General features: G+C 41.9%; 2 protein-coding genes across 4 annotated transcripts in view; one reads left to right on the forward strand and one right to left on the reverse strand.

Moving 5' to 3' along the window:
• Positions 1 to 7,776, reverse strand: part of FKBP15 (FKBP prolyl isomerase family member 15) — a 57,480-nt gene extending 49,704 nt beyond the window's left edge. The window contains exon 1 of the mRNA XM_036121958.2: positions 7,590 to 7,776. Within this exon, the coding sequence (XP_035977851.2) occupies positions 7,590 to 7,642 (53 nt within the window). The 5' untranslated portion in view covers positions 7,643 to 7,776. The remainder of the gene's footprint in view (positions 1 to 7,589) is intronic.
• A 167-nt stretch (positions 7,777 to 7,943) lies between these two features.
• The window catches only part of SLC31A1 (solute carrier family 31 member 1), a 39,048-nt gene continuing 21,373 nt past the window's right edge, over positions 7,944 to 25,618 (forward strand). The window contains exons 1-2 of one of the 3 annotated variants that reach the window (XM_036121979.2): positions 7,944 to 8,078; positions 16,550 to 16,599. The gene's annotated coding sequence lies outside the window, so the exon portion shown is untranslated. Of the gene's footprint in view, positions 8,079 to 8,994; positions 9,010 to 16,549; positions 16,600 to 25,618 lie in introns of those variants that run through there. The other 2 variants (XM_078061632.1, XM_036121977.2) reach the window with 2 other exon arrangements.

Here is a 25,618-nt window from a genome sequence, read left to right on the forward strand (position 1 = left end):
TGGGGCATGATCCCAGGGTCCTGGGACTGAGCCCCGCATCAGGCTCCCTGCTCAGCAGGAAGCCTGCTTCTCCCTTTCCCACTCCCCCTGCTTGTGTTCCCTCTCCCGCTGTCTCTCTCTCTGTCAAATAAATAAGTAAAATCTTAAAAGAAAAAAAGGTATAATAGTTTATGCACAGATAATTGATAAGAATGTCCTTGTTAGCTTCAGTATGGATATGGGTATTGGATTTGCTGTTTTCATTTTGCTGCTACATTCTTTTCAAGGGAAAGATAAAAGTGTCATATGTAAACTATGTTTCCATAGATGCTCTAAAGGCCAGCCAGCTGATGACTGCAAAATCAATCCAAAAGCCAGGTCAACCCAATTATCTTTCAGATCCATTCTATTTTTTTTTTTTAAGATTTTATTTATTTATTTTTGAGAGAGAGCGGGAGCATGCATGAACAGGGGGACGGGTGGAGGGAGAGAGAGAAGCAGGTTCCCACTGAACAGGGAGTCCTATGTGGGACTCGGTACCTGAGCCCAAGGCAGACGCTTAACCAACTGAGCCACCCAGGTGCCCTCCATTCTATTTTCCATTAATATTTTTAAATGAACTCTATATAGACTTAGGGGCGTAAGTTTCTTGCAAATTATTATCTTTTCCACTTCTAAGGTATTCTCAAATGTACACATTTTTCTATGTTAGCAAGAATGGGCTTGCTAACTCTGGACTCGAGTCTCTATAATTCACAGGAAAAGTCATTATGGCATTAATTCATTTAAATTTTTTTTTTTAAGATTTTATTTATTTGATAGAGAGAGACACAGCGAGAGAGGGAACACAAGCAGGGAGAGTGGGAGAGGGAGAAGCAGGCTTCCCGCTGAGCAGCGAGCCCGATGTGGGGCTCGATCCCAGGACCCTGGGATCATGACCTGAGCCGAAGGCAGATGCTTAATGACTGAGCCACCCAGGCGCCCCGGCATTAATTCATTTTAAAAATAAATGTTAGCCAATGCATTTAGTTGCCAAAGTCTTTACCTAACCTTAGCTTTATACGCCTTTTCTCTTCTCATCAAAAATGGTAACACAGGGGCACCTGGGTGGCTCAGTCAGTTAGGCATCTGCCTTCAGCTCAGGTCATGATCCCAGGGTCCTGGGATCAAGCCCTGTGTCGGGCTCCCCATTCGGTGGGAGGCCTGCTTCTCCCTCTCCCTCTGCCTGCCACTGCCCTTGCTTATGCTCTTTCTCTCTGTCAAATAAATAAATAAATAATCTTAAAACAAAAACAAAAACAAAAAACAGGGGCACTTGGGTGGCTCGGTCATTAAGCATCTGCCTTCGCCTTAGGTCATGATCCCAGGGTCCTGGGATGGAGCCCCGCATCAGGTTCCCTGCTCGGTGGAGAGTCTGCTTCTCCCTCAGCCTGCTGCTCCCACTGCTTGTGTGCTCTATCAAATAAATAAATAAAATCTTAAAAAAAAAAAAAATGGTAACACATAGCAGTTATACTGTATTAATGTATTTTAAAAAACAGGGATTCTTTTTGCTGTTAAAGTATTTCTTTTATAAACTATGGCATCAAACATCTACTTCTACAATAATAATAATGGGCACATGGCAACCTAGTGGAAATCCGCTTGCCTGATTTCAAATCCAGGCTCTTCCACTTTTTAGCTGTGTGACCCTGAGCAACTCAACTCTCTGACTCTTAATTTCCCATGTGCAAAATGGGTATAATAGTAAAAATTACCTAATAAACTAGTGGGGAAAAGTAAATGTGATAATGTATATTTATTACTTAGTATGGTACCTGGCACAGAGTAAGTACACAATATATGTTTTATATACATGTGCACATATCCTATTACCTTGAAATGTCACTTGAACTCAGATACCCCTTTAAGGGAGAAAGCATGATCAATCAATGCACAAACTGACCTGCAACTATAAAATGCTATCAGCTGAAATGAAGTACCATACACTTAGCAGACATTCAAATATTTCTTTCTTTTTTTTTTAAAGATTTTATTTATTTATTCATGAGAGACAGAGAGAGAGAGAGAGAGAGGCAGAGGGAGAAGCAGGCTCCCAAAGAGCAGGGAGCCCGATGTGGGACTTGATCCCAGGACCCTGGAATCATGACCTGAGCCGAAGGCAGACGCTTAACCATCTGAGCCACCCAGGTGCCCTCAAATATTTCTTCACTTCAAAGTCATGATGGCAGGAAAAGAGCTAAGGCATAAAAAAAAAAAAAAAAAAAGAAGCAAGCCTTCTGATTACTACTTCTAGGTTAAACATGGATTTGAAAAGACCTGGAAACTTGGAACACAGATTATCAATCATCTCAACAGCCATCCCAGGTACTAATACTCCTACTTCTACCAGGCTTGAATATCCTAAATGAAATCAAGTCAAAATACTTGAAAATTAATAAGCAAGTATACTTACAGCAAATTACAGTTATAAGAGGAAGTGGAAAGCAGCTGCAATACTTACTGTCATATGTTCTACTTCCTCAGGAAAAAACAAAGAAGGAATAGCTGAATCAGAGACCCTTGGTAAAACCTTCAATATCCTCAATCTTAAATTTGATTTGGTTTCTCTGGTTATTACTGGGAACAAAAATAAGTGATCTGTACAACTTTGTTTACTAAGCCTTTTATCATTCAATTAGCTACTGTCTATGTTTAGGAGCGCAGTTTAAAAAAAAAGATTTTATTTATTTGAGAGAGAGAGAGAGAGAACGATTGGGGAGAGGGACAGAAGGAGAAGCAGACTCCCTGCACAGCAGGGAGCCCGATATGGAACTCAATCCCAGGACCCTGGGATCATGACCTGAGCCGAAGGCAGACGCTTAACCAACTGAGCCACCCAGGCACCCGAGGAGCACAGTTAAACACCTAGAACTAAAATGTTTCATGTCCTTGATGGGCCTGCTCAGAAAAGCAGCACAGATGAGCCACCAAGAACTATCTCAGGCCAGGAATCTGGAAAAGAACACATGACTGGCGTTATCTACCCTGTCATTTTCAGTCAGTAGCAGACTGCTTGTTGCATAAAATTTGGGAGCTTTAACATTCATTTACAGACTTCTCCCAAATATTTTCACCTAGGGAAGAATGTGAATTTAAAATATCTCTTATAGGGGCACTTGGGTAGCTCATTTGGTTAAGTGTCTGCCTTCGGCTCAGGTCATGATCTCAGGGTCCTGGGATCGAGTCCCGCATTGGGCTGTCTGCTCAGCGGGGGGCCTGCTTCTCCCTCTCCCTCTGCCTGCTGCTCCCCCTGCTTGTGTTCTCTCTCTCCCTGTCAAATAAATAAAATCTTAAAAAATAAAATAAAGTATCTCTTATAGGGGCACCTGGGTGGCTCAGTTGGTTAAGTGTCTGACTTCAGCTCTGGTCATGATCTCAGAGTCCTGGGATCGAGTCCTTAACCTTAACCCCGTGGGCTCCCTGCTCAGTGGGGAGTCTGCTTGTCTAGCTCCCTCTACCCCTCTCCCCACTCATGCTCTATCTCTCTCTCTCAAATAAAATCTTAAAAAAAAAAAATTGTTGGGGCACCTGGGTGGCTCAGTTGGGCGTCCGCATTCGGCTCAGGTCATGATCCCAGGGTCCTGGGATCAAGCCCCGCATCGGGCTCCCTGCTCAGCAGGAAGCCTGCTTCTTCCTCTCCCACTCCCCCTGCTTGTGTTCCCTCTCTCGCTGTGTCTCTCTCTGTCAAATAAATAAAATCTTTAAAAAAAAAAAAATTTGTTAAAGTATCTCTTATAAAGTTCCAAAAGTCACAGCCATACACAAAACAGATTGATATGAAAAAATATTAATTCAAAAAGCTTTTTCCTCTTTTAAAAAACATAGCCTTACTAATTTTTTATCCACTTTATTCTAGGTTTGGGAGATGTTTGTTAAAGTCTTCTTATGAATATGTTTATTTGCCCTTTCATATCCTGTAGTTTAGTTTTATGAAAGTTGCCGCCCTACTACAAGAAGCCCTCAGCTTGCACGGCTCCTATACGCAACATCTTCAGGTAACGTTTTAATTAAACACTAGTCCCTCAACAGCACAGTTCAAATTTCAATTATAATGGTTTATTAACTGTGAGTAAATGCATAAAGTGCAAACTTTGCAGCTAGCTCTTCAGTCCACAAATCAGTACATAACAGATACAGGTCATGATCAGTGAGCGACTGTCACTTCTTTCAGTGTGTTGGTGATTGGACATTGCACACTGTTTTTCAGCTCAGAGACAGAGAGCAAAGCGTGTGCTTGTGCTGTCTTGTCTACCAATGATAAACCCACGTGACATTTTAGAAAACCAGATATTCAAAAGACAGAATTGGCCAACAAAGATATAAGTGCAGCACAGAAACTAATGTGATAATGTTGGAAGTGAAATTTGGGTCACAGTATAAATGAAGTTATAGAAGAAATGGTAAACTGTGAATTGTTAACGTCACTGCTGTTTGACTCTAGATATGCAGTCAGAAGAACTTAATGAGGGAAAACATCAATATAAATAAGTGGTTATGACGAATGTCCCAGAAGAAATGACATAGCAAAAAAACTTCACATTAAAGGAACTCTTGGAAGTACTTTACAAGATTGAAAACTCAAATGATAAAATGTCAGAAGCTGATCCAGACTTAGAAATATGACAATTTGCCAAGGTATAGAAGAAATGTTCACTCCATATAAGATGTACAAAGGGAAGGCAAGCACTCTTGACTTTTTTTCTTGATAAGTTTTTTTTTTTAAGATCTTATTTTTATAATTAGAAAGAGACCTCATGCACACAAGCCACATGAGCCAGGGGAAGGGGCAGAGGGAGAGGGAGAAGCAGACTCCCCGCTGAGCAGGAAGCCTAACAAAGGGGTCAATCCCAGGACCCAGAGATCATGACCGGAGCTGAAGGCAGGTGCTTAGCTGACTGAGCCACCCAGGCACCCCTCTTGACAAGTTTTTAAAAACAGAAATAAGGGACACCTGAGTGGTTTAGTCGGTTAAGCATCTGCCTTCGGCTCTGGTCGTGGTCCCAGGATCCTGGGATCGAGTCCCACATCGGGTTCCTTGCTCAGCGGGGAGCCTGCTTCTCCCTCTGCCTGCCGCTCCCCCTGTTTGTAATCTCTCTCTCTGTCTCTGACAAATAAATTTTTAAAAAATCTTTTTTTAAAAAAAGATTTTATTTATTCATCTGACAGAGAGAGACACAGCGAGAGAGGGAACACAAGCAGGGGGAGTGAAGAGAGGGAGAAGCAGGCTTCCCGCTGAGCAGGGAGCCTGATGTGGGACTCGACCCCAGGACCCTGGGACCACGACCTGAGCCGAAGGCAGACGCTTAACGACTGAGCCACCCAGGCGCCCCATAAATAAAAAAAAAATCTTAAAAAAACAAAAACAAAAATAAAATACTAATTCTCAAGGTACAAACAGTTTGTTTCAACCAAAAGTTTTAAAGACCATGAAACAACTGTAATCTTTCCCATTAATTATTAAGCTTGCTTTTTTTTTAAGATTTTATTTATTTAACAGAGAGAGAGAGAGTGAGGGCAGGAACACAAGCAGGGGCAGTGGGAGAGGGAGAAGCAGGCTTCCCATGGAGCAGGGAGCCCGATGTGGGACTCGATCCCAGGACACTGGGATCATGACCTGAGCCGAAGGCAGACGCTTAACGACTGAGCCACCCAGGCGCCCTATTAAGCTTGCTTTGTACAGTTTCAGCTTGCATGGTCACATTTGCAGTAACTCACTACCATACAGTGAGTTCTGCCTGTATTTGGTTCCGATTTTTCTACATCTTTACCAGCACATTATTGTCTTTTTGATAACAGCCATTCTAGTGGGTGTGAAGCGGTATCTCTTCGGCTTTGATTTGCATTTCCCTAATAACTAATGATGTTGAGCATCTTCTTATGTACTTATTGGCAATTTGTACATCTTCTTTGGAGAAATATCTATTCAAATCTTTTGCTTATTTTATTTTTTTGTAAAGATTTTATTTATTTATTTGACAGAGAGAGAGAGACAGCAAGAGAGGGAACACAAGCAGGGGGAGTGGGAGAGGGAGAAGCAGGCTTCCCGCTGAGCCGGGAGCCCGATGCGGGGCTCGATTCCAGGACCCTGGGATCATGACCTGAGCCGAAGGCAGACGCTTACCCAACTGAGCCACCCAGACGCCCCTCTTTTGCTCATTTTAAATTGGGTTCATCTCTTTATTTTTCACCTGAATCTATTTGCTAGCTCATCAGATTTTTTTTTTAATAGGTGAGTTAAGCCTAAATCAAAAAGGTGACTACACAGTCAACAGCAGCAGGCTGGACTATGTGGAAATTTTAGTGAGTGTTTTGGGTGGAATAGGGAAAAAGGAACCAAAGCATAGCTTAACTCCAAAATAACTGAGCAACTTAAAGAACCCAAAGCGGAACTCAGTGGATATAGACCATCTAAAGTGAGAGCAGGGGTGGAACAGGGTGGTAAGGGTGAAGAAAGGACTTAAGGGTAGGTAATATACAGCCAGTCACAGTGTAATTCAAAAGATCCTATTCAAGACCAAAAGAGAGCTGATGTCATTTTATGGTCATTCTTGTACTGAACTCTCCAAAAGAAGCAACTTGAGAGCAGGGACAGTAGCTTAATCATTTTTGTAACCTCTTAGCAGTAAGATGAGGAATGTATGTTGGTGTATTCATCACTCCTCTGTACATTCTTAAATTTGTTAAACATATGTTCAAAGAAAGGGCTCTGTAAGGATCAGTACTGGTAGCTCACTTTCAAAGGAGTCAAGCTGTCTACTGACACAACATGAGGGAAAAGGCTAAACTGATTATGGGAAGAGACAAAACCCTGCCTCCTGAAGTCCTGCACCCCAGGCTAGCATATATAATGACTGGGGGCAAGGGATAGCGACTGCAGTCTCTTACATTGGCTTTGAGCTTTTAAGTGCAATTTCACAGCTATCATTCATTCAACAGGCACTTCCGGAGCACACACGACATACTGTGCTGAGCGCTAGACACAGATGAACAGCAAAAGCAAGTCCCTGTTCTGTCAGGGTTCATAATCCAGTAGGTTCGGTGTTGCAAGGATAGAGGTAATCAGCCTAACTGTGGGAATAAGGAAGAGAAAGCAATGCATTCTGCCTGGGTCTGTGGGAGAAGGGAAAGCACCAAATGGTGACATCCGGGCTGGGCCTTGAAAGATGCGGAAGCTGACCCACAAGGGCCAATTCTGGAGTGTCACTGCTTTGTCCACAGGGAAGAGAAAGTCTCATATCAGCCCCAGCCGACTCCTATAAAAACTCTTGAGGCAGATGTTCTCATCAGTAATCACCTCCATTTCACAGAAGGAGAAACTGACCCACAAAGCAAAAGGCGAAGCCCAGGGCCAGGCTGAGTGACATGGGACATGCCAGGTCCAGAATCGAGGTGGACAGACACGGCACAGTTTCGAGCTCTGCCCGGATTCTGAAACCTGTAGAGCACCGGAATGTGGCAGGGGTCTGGACCCGGAAGTTGGAGAGAAGTCTAATATGAGAGCGACCCCTCCCACCATTTGCCCAGTTCTCTCAGTTACGCCTTCTGTCCCACGCTTCTCAGTCACTCACCCGCCGCTAGGCGAAAGGAAGTCGGTGTCGTCTTCGTCTCCCGCACCGAACATCGCGGTGCCTTTCGCCCAGCCGTAGGAGGAAAACAAGAGTGTTTTCGGGCCTTTCACTGCCGACGTCGTGAAATGCCGCGGCGGCGTGCTGCTTTCCGGCAGGACGAACTCTCGCACGGTGGCTCGGCTGGGAGGGGTCTAGACTCCGGAGAAGGTGGGGCAAAGGCAAATGGCAGGACCTCGCGGGCACGCGCGCCCGTGACGTAAGGCTTCTCCAGCCTGCAGAGGCAGTGAAATCCGCGGGAGCTCCGAAATCCTGCGCAAGGATTGGCCGACGAGGCGGGGGGCGGGGCAGGGGCGGGAATCCGCGGCCTCGGTGGCGGTCTTGGACACGTCGAGCCCGGCAGAAGTGGAGGGGGCTTCCGAAGAGTCGTGGGGGTGGTGACGGGTTAAGGTTCTAAGAGGGAGGTGCCGGTGGCGAGACTCGATCTGGAAGGTAAGCACCCACCGCCCCTCTCACACCCCTGACATGGGCACAGTCCTTTCCCCCCGGGACAAGGACCCTCCACGCCACTCTGCTCCGCTCTGCGAAAGGAGAAAGGGCCTGGGACTGGCAGTCTGGAGAACTGAGCTTTCGGCCGGGCCCCTACAGTGACAGCTAGAGTGACCTTGGGGCTGGGTGTTCGGTGCCTCACTTTCCTCGTCTATAAAACGGGCCTGCCGTCCCTCTCGCTTGTTGCCTGTGGCCGACCTCGCTATTTATTCAACGGGCTCTTTGTCCAGTGTTTCTCTGTGCCGGCTGGTCAAGAAGCTTTTAGACCTCAGAGGTCATCCAATTCAATCCCAGTCTCCTCATAATCCCAGAATTTGCAATAGGGAAACGAAGTAATAAGCACTTGGATGACTAGTCCGAAGTCACACAGAGTAAAGGGCAGACGGGAGCTGGATCCCTAGTCTCTTGATTCAGGACTTAGTAAGCTGATGGGTGAATAAGAACCTTATCAACTTTTAAACACTGTGCGTCTTTCCAGAGTGGTTATTGCTAGACTGTGGCATAAATCTGGAGAGAATTCCCCTCCCTATGCAGGTGAGGTGCAGAAGAGCTGGGATATTCTGGGGGTGAGTGATGGAAAAGAGAAAACTTTAGAAGGGAAAATCCCCAGTCCCAATCTTGGTCTGGGTTTTGCATAGTCTGCTTGCCACAGACCTAAGTCAACATCAGTTGTTGGGGACTTCTCTGTCCCCAGTTTCCACCTTCTCTGTATCTTATGTAAGTATTTCTTTGGTTAACCTGGTATAATTCTTGAAACAATCTCTGGGTAAGCTTGGTTTAGCCAAGGTGTGGATAAGCAGATAATGTTTCACTGTAGCATCCGTTTCCATAGATCTCAACTGGAGTTGTTTCACTCGGGGCTTCTCTTGATCAGGTTAGTACAACAGGTGTCCCTTACCTGGATGTTTTAGTCTGTTAACATGAAATTGAAGTGAAGTGATTGGTAGTGATTCACCTCCTAGAGAACTTTGTACTTCTTGGTACTTCCTTTGTTCTGCCTGTTAATATAGTTTGTGTGCTGGTACTAAATTGTAAGCTCCTCAAAGACAGGGACAGTTTTATTCATCTTGATGTCACCTGTGTCACAGAGCACTATGCCTTCTTGACCATAATGGATTCTTATTCTTTGTTAGACTGAGTAATGGAATTCATCCTTATTCCCATTCCTTAATTTATGCTCTTGGGATCTTTTTCACATGTGACTCAGAGAGCCTTACAGTGGCTCTTGCCTTCCAGAAAGATAAAAATGCTGTAGTAGCTGTGAACTATCAGGGTTGCTTCGTCTCTTTTGTTAGTTGAAGATGATTTTACTATTGTGTAAAGCTCTAGGGGAGGGCGCCTGGGTGGCTCAGTCGTTAAGCGTCTGCCTTCTGCTCGGGGTCATGTCGAGTCCCGCATCGGGCTTCCTGCTTGGCGGGAAGCCTGCTTCTCCCTCTCCCACTCCCCCTGCTTGTGTTCCTGCTCTCGCTCTCTCTGTCTCTGTCAAATAAATAAATAAAATCTTTAAAAAAAAATAAATAAATAAAGCTCTAGGGGAGGGGGAAGGGGGGATAGAATAGCTAGAAATAGTATATGGAACTGATTTTTGTTAGTAAAGTATCTCTCTATTAAACTGAGAGACAGGGCTGTTGTCTGCTTCCTGTGTCCATTTTACAGATTAAGATGGTTAAAGCAGTGAAGGCTGACAGTGTGAAAACAGTGATGCAACTGGAATCTAAGCACTAGAACTGGAATCCTTTGCGGTAGCTCTGTTTAGAATATGAACTTGGCTACCTCTCAGGGAGAGAGAGAATGAACTGCCTAAGTGACATCACTTTTTCTAACCCCTTTCCCCAATACTGGTCATCGTCATTCCAGCACTGAAACATCTGAATAGTACCTTTTAAAAAATGTTAAAAGATCATTTGAGTGCTTATCCTGAATTCTTGAGTTGGGGATGTTTTCATCCAGTGTATTTAAGTAGCCTTTTTAGATAGGCAGGCACGTAAAATCTGGATCAGCATTTTTGGCAATTGGGACGCCACAAATATGCATGCCCAGGTCACCACTGTGGGAACACAGCTGCTAGTTCTGATCAGCAGTATGAGAAAGGGGAAGACAGTGGTGAGGCTTCCTCAGTCTTGCAGGATTTGAACTGCAGGATTAGGTACATCTAAAAAGCCACTGTCTGCGCCGCCTGGGTGGCTCAGTCGTTAAGCATCTGCATTCCGCTCAGGTCATGATCCCAGGGTCCTGGGATCGAGCCCTGCATTGGGCTCCCTGCTCAGCGGGAAGCCTGCTTCTCCCTCTCCCACTCCCCCTGCTTGTGTTCCCTCTCTTGCTGTGTCTCTCTCTGTCAAATAAATAAAACCTTAAAAAAAAAAAAAGATAAAAAGCCACTGTCGGGGTGCCCGGGTGGTTCAGTTGGTTAAGCATCTGACTTCCATTTCAGCTCAGATCATGATCTCAGGCTCCATGCTCAGGGGGAAGTCAGCTTGAGATTCTCTCCCTCTGCCTCTGCCCCTCCCTCTACTCGTGCTGTCTCTCTCTCTCTTTCTGTCTAAAAAGTAAATAAATAAATAAATAAATAATTTTTTTTAATGGAAAAAAATTTTTAAACAAATAAGTAAAAAGGCACTGTCTTCCTGAATTAGAATATTGGAGCAGGAATCAGGAAATCTGAATTCCCATCCCAGCCCTTCTAACTCGCTCTGAGCTTAGGCCAGGCTTCCTAAACACTTTGTAAAAGGAGTGGTTTAGACCCAGTTATCTATTAAGTACTGCTGGGAATACGGAGATAAGGAAAGCACAATCCTGATCTCAAGTTTGAATTAAGCATTTTTGTTTGTTTGTTTTGCTTAAATACACAGTTTTTAAATGCATTTATAAAATATATTTTATATTTAAATAAATATAAAGATTACCCAAGATTAACCAGTAAGTGGCAATTTTAACAATTCCTTTCAAATTAGCAATTTTGGGGGCACTGGGTGGCTCAGTCGGTTAATCATCTGCCTTCGGCTCAGGTCATGATCTCAGGGTCCTGGGATCGAGCCCCCATGGGCCTCTGCTCCCAGGGAGTCTGCTTCTCCTTCGTCTCTGCCTGCCACTCCCTGCCTTGTGCATGCGCGTGCGCGCGCTCTCTCTCTCTCTCTCTGTCAGATAAATCTTAAAAAAAAAAATTATCAGCAATTTTGCTGTAGAGATGATAATTTTTATATACAGGTCACCCATACTAATCTGTACTAGTGAATGCATTGTAAATATTAAACTATAATTAAAGTTTAAAGTCATAACCGGGTTAGATGATAGGTTTGGTGATAGCAATATGAATTGAATATAGGTTTGGGGGAGTTGGTATAGTGTTCTTTCTGTTCAGTCACTGAAAACAAGAATGTCAGAACACAATTCAAGAAATATCTGAAAACCTATGTGTAAGGCACTGTGCTGGGTGTTGCCTGGAATAGGAAAATGAGTACGTCATTGTTCTCAAAGTGCTTGTATTTGAACAGTAGAGATAGTTGAAGTATACAAATAATTATACTAGAAGACATAGCAAAGTAAGTCCCATAAGTAGAAATTAATTATTGTAGGTTTTCAAAGGAAGAAGAGATTATATCTAGTTTGAAAGAGTATGTGTGGTTAGATAATAGGCTTTGAGGATGAGTGGGATTCCAAATGGAAATGAGGAAGTATGGTTCTCCAGGTTGAGGGGGTGGCTTTGGCAAAAGCACAAAGACAGGAGAGATGGCACAAATTTCTTACAAGACCAGAGTTGCCCTCTTATTTGATGCAATTAGGGCCAATAGTTGGCCAACTAAAAAAATAAGTTAAAACAGAGAATCCTACAGATACTAGTTACACACAGACCTTAACCATTTGATCTTAACTTAAAGCATAAACATCTTTTTGCCATTCTTTAAAATAAGGCTTTTCTTGGGCTGTGGACCCCAGGAATCTGTAAACTACAGCATGAGGGCCAAAATAGCCTTTTGCCTATTTCTGTAAATAGTTTTATTGGAACACAGCCATGCTCATTTGTTGACATATTATTTATGGCTACTACTTTGATGTACAAGGTAGAGTTGAGTAGTTGTATGTATCTGTGTGACTCATTTTTATCTAGTCTTTCCAAAGCTTTCAACTTGGTTTTCATGGAAACAACTACCAGACAGTCCATGTAGTATAGTAGCTAAATTCTTAAGCTCTGGAGCCAAATTGTTTTGCCGTTTATTAGTTATATAGGTCTTGGGCACGTTGCTCAGTTTTCTCCTTTGGAAAATAGGGACAATGATAGTACCTAGTTCCTAGGGTTCTTGTGAAGATTATAGGAGTCAGTTCATGTAAAGCACTTAGAACAGCGTCTGGCAGGTAGCAAGTACTCAATATTAGCTGCTGCTGTTTTCCTCTTGTCACTTACAGTTAATTGCTTTACGTAATACTTTATTAAATTATATTCTTACATTAATAAGCACAACTGGCATGAGTTAATTTATGAATAAACCTACCTGACACTTGATTAAGGACACAACTTCCCTGAGGGAGAGAAAAAAGTGTTGATCCCATAATATTAGAGACTAGCCTAGTTAGTGTGTTATCATTTAAGTCAGGTAAGAGAATTCTCTGGGATCGTTTGCTAAGGGTATAAGACAACAGAACAGATAGGGAAGTCGTGGATTAAAATTGAAAAGGAGACGAGAGCCGTATTTGTCTAACACCTTGAAAGCCAAGGGGATAAGTTTGTACTTAGCCATGTAGGAAATGGGATTATTTATTCTAAAAGACATGATTGATATGAAAAAATTCAAGTGGTTTAGGAGTATATGACAAAAAAGTAAAAGCTTCCCGTGTAAGTATCTGCTTCATTTTTCTTTTTCTTCTTTTTTTTTTTTTTTTAAGTTTTATGTTTAATCTTCACACCCAGCGTGGGGCTCAAACTCACAACCCCAAGACCAAGAGTCACATTCTCCACTGACTGAGCCAGCCAGGTGCACCTTCACTTCATTTTCCTAATAGTCCTTAGAATGGGGAGTTGTTGTGAGGATTGAATGAGATAAGGCATGGTAAACACTACTTGTGAAACAGGTATTAGCCCTTAAAAACCTCGATCCAGTTTTTCTTTGGATTATAATCTCAATTTTGAATTGAGAAAAAAATAAAGGTTCTAGGCTGAATGTGAATAAAACAATTTATGCCATACTCTGTGGAGTCTCTGAACTTTGAGTCTTTACCCCTCCTACTCCCAGTTTGGCTCTGCTGTGGATTCTTCTTTGTGCCTTCCTCACCAGAAGTGCTACAAAAGAAGAGATGGCATAATTATCACTGGAAAAGCAAGTGTTTACAATGACAAGACGACTTTAACTAGTGGAAGACGTCAGATAAGTCAGTCACCAGGCATCCCCCAGATAACTCTGCCATTTAAAGTTGGCAAGCCAGGGGGCGTCTGGCTGGCTCAGCTGGTAAAGCAGCGCAGATCTTGATCTCAGGGTCGTGAGTTCGAGCCCTGTGTGGGCTCCTTGAGCCCACTTAAAAAAAAAAAAAAAAAGTTGGCAAGCCAGGAATGACTGGGGGGAAAGAGAGGGGAGAAGACAGGGCAGGTCGTTAATGCGGGTACTCCCACATGCAGCTTTTAGCATAATACAGCCATTTAGAAAATCAAAAGTTTTCTGTAGTTTGCTGTGAGAAGTCATCAGGAGTCTGATACTTAATACATTAAAACGAACCTTTTATGCCAAAAGAAAGCTTACAGTAGGGACTGGGAAGGAAATGCTTTTGAAGTTCCACGCTTTGAGTGGTATCATTTCAGATTTAGGTAACATCCCCAAGCAGAGGAGGGGCCCATCCTTAGGAATGCAAAGCGCTGCGGAAAAGGAAAGGGTTGAGGAGGGTCCACCCTACCTCTTCCTTTACACAAAGGCCCTAGGCTTTTGTATACAACCTGCTTTTGTAGGTTGAGAACATTATGCAGTACAGTGTCATGAGATGGATACCTGCATTACAAGGAGAAATGATTTGGAGGGAATCTATACATGATAGAGAGCAAATCTAGCAACCAGTGAAATGTTAGAGGACCTTTTCAGCCAGGTTGAGTCTTTCTCTAAATAGGTAGTAGAGGTGTTAATGAGACTGTGCTGAGTGTTGACACAATTTTGAAGCAGTTTAGAGCACCTAGAGCTTAGTCTTTTGGTTTTCAAAATCAAAGGCAAAGGCATGCTGCTAACTATGTACCCACAGGCCCCCATTCCTCTCTCCTACCTTTTTCCTCCCTACCTTTTCGGATAACTTTTTATCAGCTCCCACACAACCCTGTGCATGATCTATATCTTAGTACATCTTATACTGTTTTTCATTATTTGTATGTATCCCTTCTCCAGACTGGGCTTCTTGAGGATAGGGGTTCATCATAGTTCCATCACTCCATAGGTACACAGTACATTTGAGTGAATGAATGAAGAGAGTGCGTTCCTCAGGGTCACAAAGATAGTAAGTTCCAAGAGCCAGATCTAGAACCCAGGGCTTCTGATTCCTAGCCCAGTAGTTTTCCACACACTGCAACCTCAATCTGAGGTATTAAACAACTATTCTCATTTTTGTGTATATTCTTTCAGTGCGTTTTCATTAAGTCATCCTTTGTTAATTAAAGGGAGGGAGGCGGGGCGCCTGGGTGGCTCAGTCACTTAAGCATCAGACTCTTGATTTCGGCTGAGGTCATGATCTCAGGGTTATGAGATCGAGCCCCATGTTGTGCCCAGTCTGGGTGGGGAATCTACTTGAGATTCTCTCTCTTTCCCTCTTCCTCTGCCCCTCCACCTGCATGTGCACACACTCTCAAATAAATAAATACATCTTTTTTTAAAGGGGGGGAGGGAGGAGTAAAATAGCAGTTAAAATGTTTTCTAGTTTCTGCCTCACACCAAATTAATTCCCAGCATTCACAGGCAAACCAATAACATTATGATCTAGATTATTAAAATCCTGTATAATGTAACTAAAGGAGAATTTAGGGACGCCTGGCTGGTTCAGTCGGTAGAGCATGCAACGCTTGATCTCAGGGTCGTGAGTTCAAACCCTACATTGGCGTGGAGCCTATTTAAAAAAAAAAAAAGGGAAATTTTAAGCAAGGGGAACCTTTGCCTTTGATTATAACACGAAGGCAGTTAAAGCAATGCTTTGCTGATGTATGTTTATCTGATTAGCTTGTTTTCTTTAAATCAAACTGTAAGAGGCTGTATACTTTAAGTGACATGAAAGTGAGCCCTATGTGTGACTTGGACATCTCCTTTCAGAGATTAATTGTGTCATCTAATGAGTAAGCAAACCATTAGTAATTATATTTCATCCTTTCTGTACCTTAGAATTAGAAAGTATTTTGACATATTTGATCCTTACAACCCTATGATATTGACAGAGTGTAGGTATTTTTATATCCATTTTGCAGTAAAGAGACTAGTACTTGTTGGGTTTAAGTGATTTGCTTAATGTCATGTGGCTAATACATGGCACTTGTGTCTATAGCTCAGAGCCTCTCATGTCTAGTCCAGTGCTTTTTTCTACTTTCATCACACTGTCTACAAAACACTGAAATCTACAAAAATCATACTAAAGCACTTGCGGTTAGCATGTTGGAAATGTATCAAGACTACAAAAGGATCCAGTAAGAGGGTACGAAAGGGTGTATCTCGTGATTGCTGGATTTCAGAATACGGCTTAGCCAACAACAAAGGTATCCGAGAAATGGAGTATAGTAGCTGGGAGATCCACTCCCCACTGGACTTAGGCCCTTCTATCATTGCATAACTAAAAGACCTTTTCAGTTTGTTTGCTTGACATATCAAATTTGAGTTGTCCTATTCAAACTAGGCAAATAAAAGCTTTGCTAAAGGCCTTTGTGAAGAATGTAGTTGTATATTTGATCTTCTTTGTACAGAAAGGTGAGAGTGGGCAAGAGAAACAGGAACTTTTATGGTATTTGTCACTAAAACAGGATATGTAAAGCTCAGAAACACCTCCTGCTTAGCTGCTTCCCAGCAAACCATCTGGAGAAATGGGAGGTTTGGGGTAAGTGGTTAGACCACTGTTACAGAAGCCTTATATGAAAAGTAGATGTTACGGGTTCAGTTGACTAAAGAGTATGTTAGTGCCATCGTTTAATAATGTGGGCCTCAGTTTCTTCACCTGTAAAATAGGGGAGTTGTATTTGATAATGTAATTTTTTAAAGTAAGAAATATATTCACATGGTTCACAATTCAAAAGATACAAAAGGATATTTAGTGAAAAATGTTCCTTCTGCTCCTACCCACATCTGACCAGTTCCCCTCCTAGGGATCATAGTGTTACCTCTTTCTTATGCCCTGACCCCTAGAGATAGTATAGGTGTTTATAAATAATATGTATATACTTTTAACCCTATTGAATTTTTTTTTACAAATGCTAGCATACAGTACACCTGCTTTTTTTCATCTCAGAACTTGGAGATCATTCTATATAAGTATATAAAGAGTTTCCTCATTCTTATTTATGGTTGCAAAGTATTCCATTTTATGGAAATATGATAATTTATTTAATCCATGCCCAATCAGTGAATATTTATGTTGTATTTTCAATATTTTGCTATCACAGACAGTCCTGTGACAAATAACTTTGTTCATATAACATTTGACATATGTGTCAGTGTATCTTTAGGATAGATACATCTGATCTTTGAACAACATGGGTTTGAACTGTGTGAGTCCACTTATAGGCGGATTTTTTTTACAGTACAGCACTGTAAATGTATTTTCTCTTCTTCATGGTCTTCTTAATAACATTTTATTTTCTCTAGCTTACTTTTTTTTAAGAGTTTATTTATTTATTTTTGAGAGAGAGAGCGAGCACAAGCACCAGCAGGGGGAGGGGTAGAGGGAGAAGCAGGCTCCCCACTGAGCAGGGAGCCCAATGCAGGACTCGATCCCAGGACCCTGAGATCATGCCCTGAGCCAAAGGTGGATGCTTAACCGACTGAGCCACCCAGGCGTCCCTCTAGCTTACTTTATTGTAAGGATATAGCATATAATACATATAAGATACAAAGCACGTTAATTGACTATGTCATCAGCAAGGTTTCCGGTCAACAGTAGGCTTAATAGTAGTTAAGTTTTGGGGAGTCAAAAGTTCTACGCAGATTTTTGACTGCTTGGAGGTCGGTTCCCCAACCCCCGTGTTGTTCAAGGGTCAGCTGTATTTAGAGGTGGAATTACTGGCTCAAAGGGTATGTACATCAGACGGATAATTAAACACTTTTCTAGTTCTGGTATTCTATGAGATTTTAATTGTGAATGAACAGCAAAAGAGATGAGAAGGTATCATTTTCTTGAAACATCTTAATTTTTTAAATTTATTAGAGAGAGTGTGGGAGAGGCAGAGGGAGAAGGAGAGAGAGAATCTCAAGGAGACTCCCCACTGAGTGCAGAGCCCGACATAGGGCTCGACCCCATGACCCTGAGATCATAACCTGAGCCAAAATCAAGAGTAAGACACTTAACCAACTGAGCCACCCGGGCACCCCTGAAACATCTTCATTTTTATCTCTTGTTATTCGGAAACTACATCTTAAGTGAGGGCCAAGTATAGGCAACCTCACCAAAATGCTGTTGAATTGCAAATTTGACAAGTCACCTACTACGTCACTATCCTGTAGATGTTTCTAGTGCTGTTCAGTGTGTATTACTCAGGAGTTAATTTGTAAGGTGAATGTTATAAACTCAGGACAAAATGGGACTGGCTCCTAACTACTTTTACCAGTACTTACCACATAGAGGATTCAGTCCATCCATGTAGGGAATAAAAGTGGAAAAATCAAGAAAGAGAGCATAACTGAGATGTCTGTTTGTGTGTGTCTTTCACTGGCTTCCCAGGTTTTTGATGATTGTGGAATGTGATGATTTTGTGAAATGAGTGGTACCACAACAATCAGATGTCTTTCTGAGGAGCTAGGGACCACAAAGCAGATCAGAATTCTGTCATCCCCTCGTACCTCTTGACCAGACCTACTAACCTTCCTTCCTTCCATTTCTCACCTCCATCATTCTCTCTCTAGGTGCCTTAAGCCATTTGTGAAATTTGTTCTGTAAATAGCTTTCAATCAGAGCCTCTATCCTCTTCATCTCTAAATTTCCTCTAGCCCCTGGGGTAGAGGATATTTAATAAATACTCGTTGAATTGAGATTGGGTAGATGTCAGAGTGATCTGGCTTCTATTTGGCTACCGTCTCAAGGTGCCATATCTTTCCTTTTCCCGGTATAGTGTGAACACCTTCCAACCCACTCCTCTGCACACCTAATACAATGCAGGAAGGGACAAAAGGCCAAGTAAACTGCCTTGAAGAAGGGTGTATGTGTGTGTGTGGGGGGTGTGTGTGTTTAAGTAAGTGTACACACACATTCCTTTTGGCTCCCACTGCCATTCTTTGTGCTGCAGTTAAAAATTTGGACCTCACTTAGCTACATGCTAGTGGTGGCTGTGGAGTTAGACATACTCAGTAGGAATAACCCAGGAATATTCAGCTCAAAATAAACATGTATCTTTTTATTCCCGCAAATCTCATGTATATGAAATCATAAAGATAAAAGGGAAAACTAGATGAATACAAACTCTGGCTTATAAATAAAGTTGTACATTTAGAAGAGACCATTGGATTAGTGTTGACTTTTCTAATTTTAGAATAAAGAAACTTGTCTATGGGCCATGCTTTAAGCACTTAGACACTCTGTGGGATAGGAGATTGCTTGGCTCCCTTGTGCACTATAACTCCTAAAGTTACACAGATAAGAGGATGACAGGGCCTCACATGCAGCTTAATCAGGTAGGTCCCATCTTTTCAAATATGAACTTTAATGCCAGGCTCCCAAGGAAAATTACTTTTGGATAGCTTAAGATAGATGCTTCACTAGGCTTCTTTCTGCCTGTTATTTGGACAACTTGTAAAAGGGCCATAAGCTTTCTAGCAACTAACCATGAAGAGAGTTTCCTTTATTATGGTTTCAGAAATACCACAGGGTATATGGTGTTATGTTATAGCTTAGAATTAAGGGGCAGAATTAATACCCCTTCCCTACTCTTAATAAACGAGGATGTAGAAAAGATGGGATAGGCAAAAGCATAATGTATCATATTTCCATTTCAAGATGGTGGGTTTTTTTTTTTTTAAGATTTTATTTATTTGAGAGAGAGAGAGCGCATGCATGCGTGAGTTGGGAGAGAAGGACAGAGGGAGAGGGAGAAGCAGACTCCCAGCCCACCAGGGAGCTGGACTCAGGGCTCCATCCCAAGACCCTGGGCTCATGTCCTGAGCTGAAGGCAGACGCTTAACCAATTGAGCCACCCAGGTGCCCCTCAAGATGGTGTTTTGAGCAAATCCCTTTTCCTTTCCAAAATCCTAGTAAAATGACTATAGAAATCTAAACATTTTTTAAGTGTGATATTGTGATTTATAATAAATATATATTTGGTCTGCATCCTGTTTCTGGTAGAACTCCTAAAACCTTTGAGATTTCCTAATTGATGTGAGCTATAAAGGTGTCTTTTGTTATGTTATAATGAGGTGACTTTTTTTTTAGCAGTTGTTAATTTAGTTGGAAATCAAGAACAGAAACCTGAGTCAATTAACCTTCTAAGTAAAGTTTATATTCTTAAAAAATGTATAAGACACTCAAGGGAAATGCAAACACAAACTGGATGCTTGAAGATATTAAGGAATTATTGTTAATTTTTCAGGTGAGTTAATGGTATTGTATTTTGTTTTGTTTCTTCTAAAGTCCCCTTCTTTTAGAGATACAGACATGCATACAAATAAAATGTTTTAATATCTGAAATTTGCATTAAAATTAGGCAGGCCATGGGAATGAATGGGGTATAGACAAGACAAGGCTGGCTTTGAGTTGATAATTGTAGAAGTGGAGCAATAAGTACATTCGGTCTACTTTTGTATATATTTGAAAAAAATTTTTTTTTTTAATTATTTTTTTTAAAGATTTTTTTTTTTATTTATTTGACAGAGAGAGACACAGCGAGAGAGGGAACACAAGCAGGGGAAGTGGGAGAGGAGAAGCAGGCTTCCCGCCGAGCAGGGAGCCCGATGCGGGGCTCGATCCCAGGACCCTGGGACCATGACCTGAGCCGAAGGCAGACGCTTAACCACTGAGCCACCCAGGCGCCCCTTGAAAATTTTTATAATAAATTATGTTTTCTTCAATTGTGAAATCAAACACTAAATATGCCTGGGGCCTCAATGATCCACCATATTCTATATTATAGTCTCTCCACCTTCATATCCTAGCCAGTGAGCCTGCCTGCCCTTTCCTCCATGGCCTCTATCCAACTATAATAAGGTGCTTTTAGAAAGCCCTGACGTCCTCTAAGGTTGGTTGCCAGTAAAGCCAACCAATGTGAATTGGAACTTTCAGTCCCCAGCCTCCCAGGAGGAGAATGGGGCTGAAGATTGAGTTCAGTCACCAATGGCCAATAATTTAATCAATTGTGCCTATGTAATGGAATCTCCATTAAAAAAAAAAAAAAAGAGAGAGCTTTCAGCTTGGGGAACCAGAACACTTCTGTGTACCGCTGTGCCAAGTCCCAAACACCAGGACAGAAACTCCTTTGTTCAGGACCTTGCCCTCTCTTCATCAGGCTATTAATTCATACTGTTTAATATACTTTGTAATAAATCAGTAATCTATTGAGTAAGTGGGTTTCCTTAGTTGTGTGAGCTGCTCTAACAAATTGCTTGAACCCAAAGAGAAGGGGTTGTGGAGACTTCTGATTTTATATCCAGTCAGAAGTGCAGGTAATAACCTGAGTCTGTAATTAGCAGCTGAAGTGGAGGGCAGCCTTCTAGGACTCAGCCCTTAACCTGTGGACTCTGCCGCTGTCTCTGGATAGTGTCAGAATTCAGTTGAACTGTACGACACCAAGCTGGTCTTGGAGAATTTCTTGGTGCTGGGGAAACCACCCATAAAATGCAATTTTTATAATTAGAAGACAGGGAGAGAGAAGCCTGAAACTTTTGAGACATCTCAAAGAATATGGATGCAGATTGGAATCCAATTAAAGCAAATTACTGACCACCCGATTCAACATAGGTGAAGGACGTCCCTGTGGGTGAAGTTAAGTGGCTGGGATTCGCTAGCTCACCCCAAACACTCCCAAAATGAGAACAGCAAAGGTTAGAAAGAAAGGTTAGCTATGGAGCAGGCAGTGAAAGACAAATCAAAGACAGAGAACTGAAGTTTAGAGAGAACAGTAGATGAAGAAGTAACAATGCACTACAGCATTCCAGGGTCACTGTATTTGCGTACACCATCATGAGATTGGTGCTATAGGCAGCCCTAGCTTTCAGGAAACTAACTTGCCCTCTTAGCTACTATGCTATCACCTTAGTGAGCTCCTCATAACAGTCCTGAAAACAATCCTATGAGGTAGCTACTTTTATTACTCTGATTTTTAGAGCTGAGGCACAGAGATAAATTAAGTAATTTGCCCAAGGGCCTACAACCAGTAGGTACAGTTTTACCAGTTAGAGAATGAATATACTGCCTGGCGTACTTGGAGAGCCGCCATAAAAAAGAAAGAGAAAATACCTTTTCTGCCCACAGCTTCCTACTTGTGGCTCTTTGTTTGCTTTTGGTGGATTGTTCAGGATCTCAGACAGACCTTCCGATCTCAGAAATGCAGGAGTTAATGGTTAGGGACAGACCCTGGGAGCAAATCCACTTTCATTAATCATGTTGGGAAATATATCCAACAATTTCTTCATACAGTAGTTTGGTTTTTTTGTTCATGCATTTCCTATTTGAGGTCTGTTTTCCTGGTAGTTCAGTTACTGTAGTTCATAACTAGTCTAGAAAAGTAAGACTACAGGAGATGTATACATTCCCCTTCATCTGGAACTCAGAGATTTTATTTACATAGTAGGTAAAAAACAAAACAAAACAAAACAAAAAAAGACCCTCAGATCCCAAAGATGAGCTGTTTGGTATTAAATTCAGTGTCAGCCCAGAAGGTTCTTTGATTATCAGGTGATAAATTTTAAGTGAGGCTAGGTTAGCTCTCTGCCCTTTTGGAATATCACAATAAACAAATGCTTTATTTTAGTTCCTGGCTGAATCTTGACTTTTTTCTTTTTTTTTAAGCTCTCACTTGTTAAACATCGAATCCTTAGATTCTGTGTACTGTATATCTATGTTGTACATCTCTATAATTCAGAACTATGGTCTCAAAGTTTAGAGTGTGTAAGAATTGCCTATATAGCTTGATAAATAGCTAGATTCTGAGGCCCCTTCCCTGCAAGGAGATTCACTGGTCTGGAGTGGGGTCTGTAATTTTCATTTTTCACCAAACATCTCAAGTGATTCTGATTCATGCAGTCCTGGGACCACACTTTAAGAAATCCTTGAACTAGGAAGTAATTAACATTTATTATTTACTATGTATGTTATTAACGTATCAGTCACTTTCATATGTATTTTTACATTTTGATGTTCAGAATATTGGGAGATTTTGTTTCCTAGTTTTATATGGATGTATTATCCCACAAAGTTTTAGTAATTTGTTCTGAGCTTCAAAGATGACATAGCCTTATGACAGCAGTCTGACTCCCAGACCAGGAGGGCTCTTGCTCTCACTGTTTCTGCTTCAGCAAGGTATCTCTCAGAAGAGATGATTAAGATTGGTGGTTTGGAGGGCTACCTGGCTGGCTCAGTCAGAAGAGCATCTGATGCTTGGTCTTGGGGTTATGAGTTCAAGCCCCATATTGGGTGTAGAGGTTACTTAAATAAAACTTAAAAGAAAAAAAAAAGATTGGTGAATTGGAAAATGTGACAGAGCGATATGAACAGTATGCTCTGAAATGTGTTTGATAAAGCCACTGAGATGTTAGAATGTCTAAAGCATATCAGTTAATATTCACAGCATATCTAGAAAAGATAGGTATGCATTGTTTCTCATGAAAAATATCATGTACACCTAAAGATGAGTTATTTTCTTTACCAAGGAAACTGTGACCATAAAGATTAAATTACCTGATGTAATGGAGAAACCGGGGCTCGAAACCAAAATTTCCTCACTTTACTCTTTAACATTCTTTCAAATCGTAATCACAGTAAGGGCTAAGGGCGGCTGCAACCCATATGCTGCCAGAGAATTATCCGAAGGACTGTGGAGTCAATGGTTAGGAGTGATGGCTCCTAGTGACAACATTGAGCATTTGAAAGTTTGCACAGAGGCATAATAATCAGAGGTGACCTGGTATCTCAAAGGAGTAGAATAAATGATGACATTTTAAGAAGTCTGAAAATATATAGTAGAATGGCATTTTGGGATTTTGTGAATTTGAACAGATTGCTAAATGTGGCCTGGAGCTCGGGCCGCATGGAGTGTTTTCTCACCTTACTTAGAGCCATGTAGAGGTCGAGCAGTCAAGAATACTGCAGGTAGGGGCGCTTGGGTGGCTTAGTCGGTTAGGCGGCTGCCTTTGGCTCAGGTCATGATCCCGGCGTCCTGGGATCGAGCCCTGCATTGGGCTCCGTGCTCAGCAGGGAGCCTGCTTCTCCCGCTACCTCTGCCTGCCTGTCTGCCTACTTGTGATCTCTCTCTCTCTGTCAAATAAATAAATTAAATCTTAAAAATATATATATATAATAAAAGAAGGTAACCATTTTAGCCCAAATTGTATGCCACAGCACAGTAGAAAGCATCGGAAGACACACCTGCTCTGCAGGTAGGTAATAGCTAGACTTAGTTCCTCCTGGACAGCTTAGTGGGCAAGGACTTCAAGACTTGGCAGGGCCCTTGGATAACTGGACATCAGTTTACCCCGAAAGTAGGGAATAGCCACGTGTGCCTCCCCATAGAAATAGGTCCACATTTCTTTCTAAGCCACTCTCCATTTCTTTATCTCAGCTTTCCTGGATTGCACCCAGAAAGCAAAATATCTGACTTTGTGCTAAGAGACAGGGACACAAGATAGTTCGATGAAAGTACCATGATACAAGTAATAGAAAGATCACTAGACTTGAGGTCAGAATCTGGATTCTAATTGCAGACTGCCACTAGGCTAACTGCCACATGACCTTAGCTTGTCTGTTAACCTTGTATACCTCAATTTTCCGTCTGTAAAATGAGTACCCATTCCTGTTTAACCCAGGCCCATCTTTCAAGTGCCATCAAGTTTGGAAACACACTACATTGTTGTAGCTCAGCAGAAAATAGCCTGAGAACATGCCACAAAAGTGAATGGGGTAATTACTGGGTCCAGACTTAGACTCACAAATATTGAGTGCCTGAAAGGTATATTAGACTGCACTTAGCCTTAACTTAAGGCTTACGATGCATTCTATAAACAAGATGTGAGTAGTTTTCTTCAGCCTCATTATTGAGCACTCACAGAGCATAATAATAACTCACTGATGCCAGAGGGGAGGTGGGTGGGAGGATGGGTTAAGTGGGTGATGGGGATTAAGAAGGGCCCTTGCTGTGAGGAGCACCGGTGTCCTGTGTGGGTGTTGAGTTGCTGAATTGTGCATCTGAACTGGTATTACACAATATGTTAACTGAGTGGGATATAAATTAAAATTTTTAAATAATAATAATTATAACTCAGTGAGGGGCGCCTGGGTGGCTCAGTTGGTTAAGCAGCTGCCTTCGGGTCAGTTCATGATCCCAGGACCCTGGGATCAAGTCCCACATCGGGCTCCCTGCTCAGCAGGGAGTGTGCTTCTCCCTCTGCCTACCCTCCCCCCTGCTCATTATTGTGCTCTCTCTCTCTCTCAAATAAATAAATAAACTCTTTAAATGATAACTCACTGAGTAATAATGCTTTTACATATGTTATATGGTCTTTTTTTCCCTCAGTATTTCTTCCCATTCATTATTTCATTTGAATCATATAACGACCGTGAAGGAGAGTAAGACTGATGTTATCTCTCTGTTTCCCTGAGTTTTAGGTAAGACACTGAAACTCAAAGATCAAAAGTAGTTCTCAAAGAGGTAGGGTGATTTTTGCCATCCAGGGGACTTTTGGCAATGTCTGGAGACATTTTTAATTGTCACAACTGGGACGGTGCTACTGGCATTTGGCGGGTAAAGGCTACGGGTATTGTTAAATACACTACAGTGGACAGGACAGCTCATACAACAACGAATTATTCAGCTTCAAATGGCAGTAATGCCAAAATTTAGAAACTCTGAGATAGGTGTTTTATCCACAAGAACACAAAGCGAAAGAGTTGGATGAACCAGAATCCAGATCTTAGACTCAGTCTAATGTGTTCTCCACTGTCCTCAAAACACTTGAGAATAAAGACTAGAGTCACATAAATTCTGGATTTTGTTGCTACTGTTTTGAGGAGGTACAAGTGAGAAGTGGGGTTTGTTTATATCACTGTGGAAGGTTTCCAGAGTACAGATTGCGTAATCCAGTAAAAATCTAAGCACTTACCGTGTGTCTCACAGTCTGCTGTTCTTGTCCTTC

This window comes from Halichoerus grypus, chromosome 14 (genome assembly GCF_964656455.1).
Source record: "Halichoerus grypus chromosome 14, mHalGry1.hap1.1, whole genome shotgun sequence".
NCBI lineage: Eukaryota > Metazoa > Chordata > Mammalia > Carnivora > Phocidae > Halichoerus > Halichoerus grypus.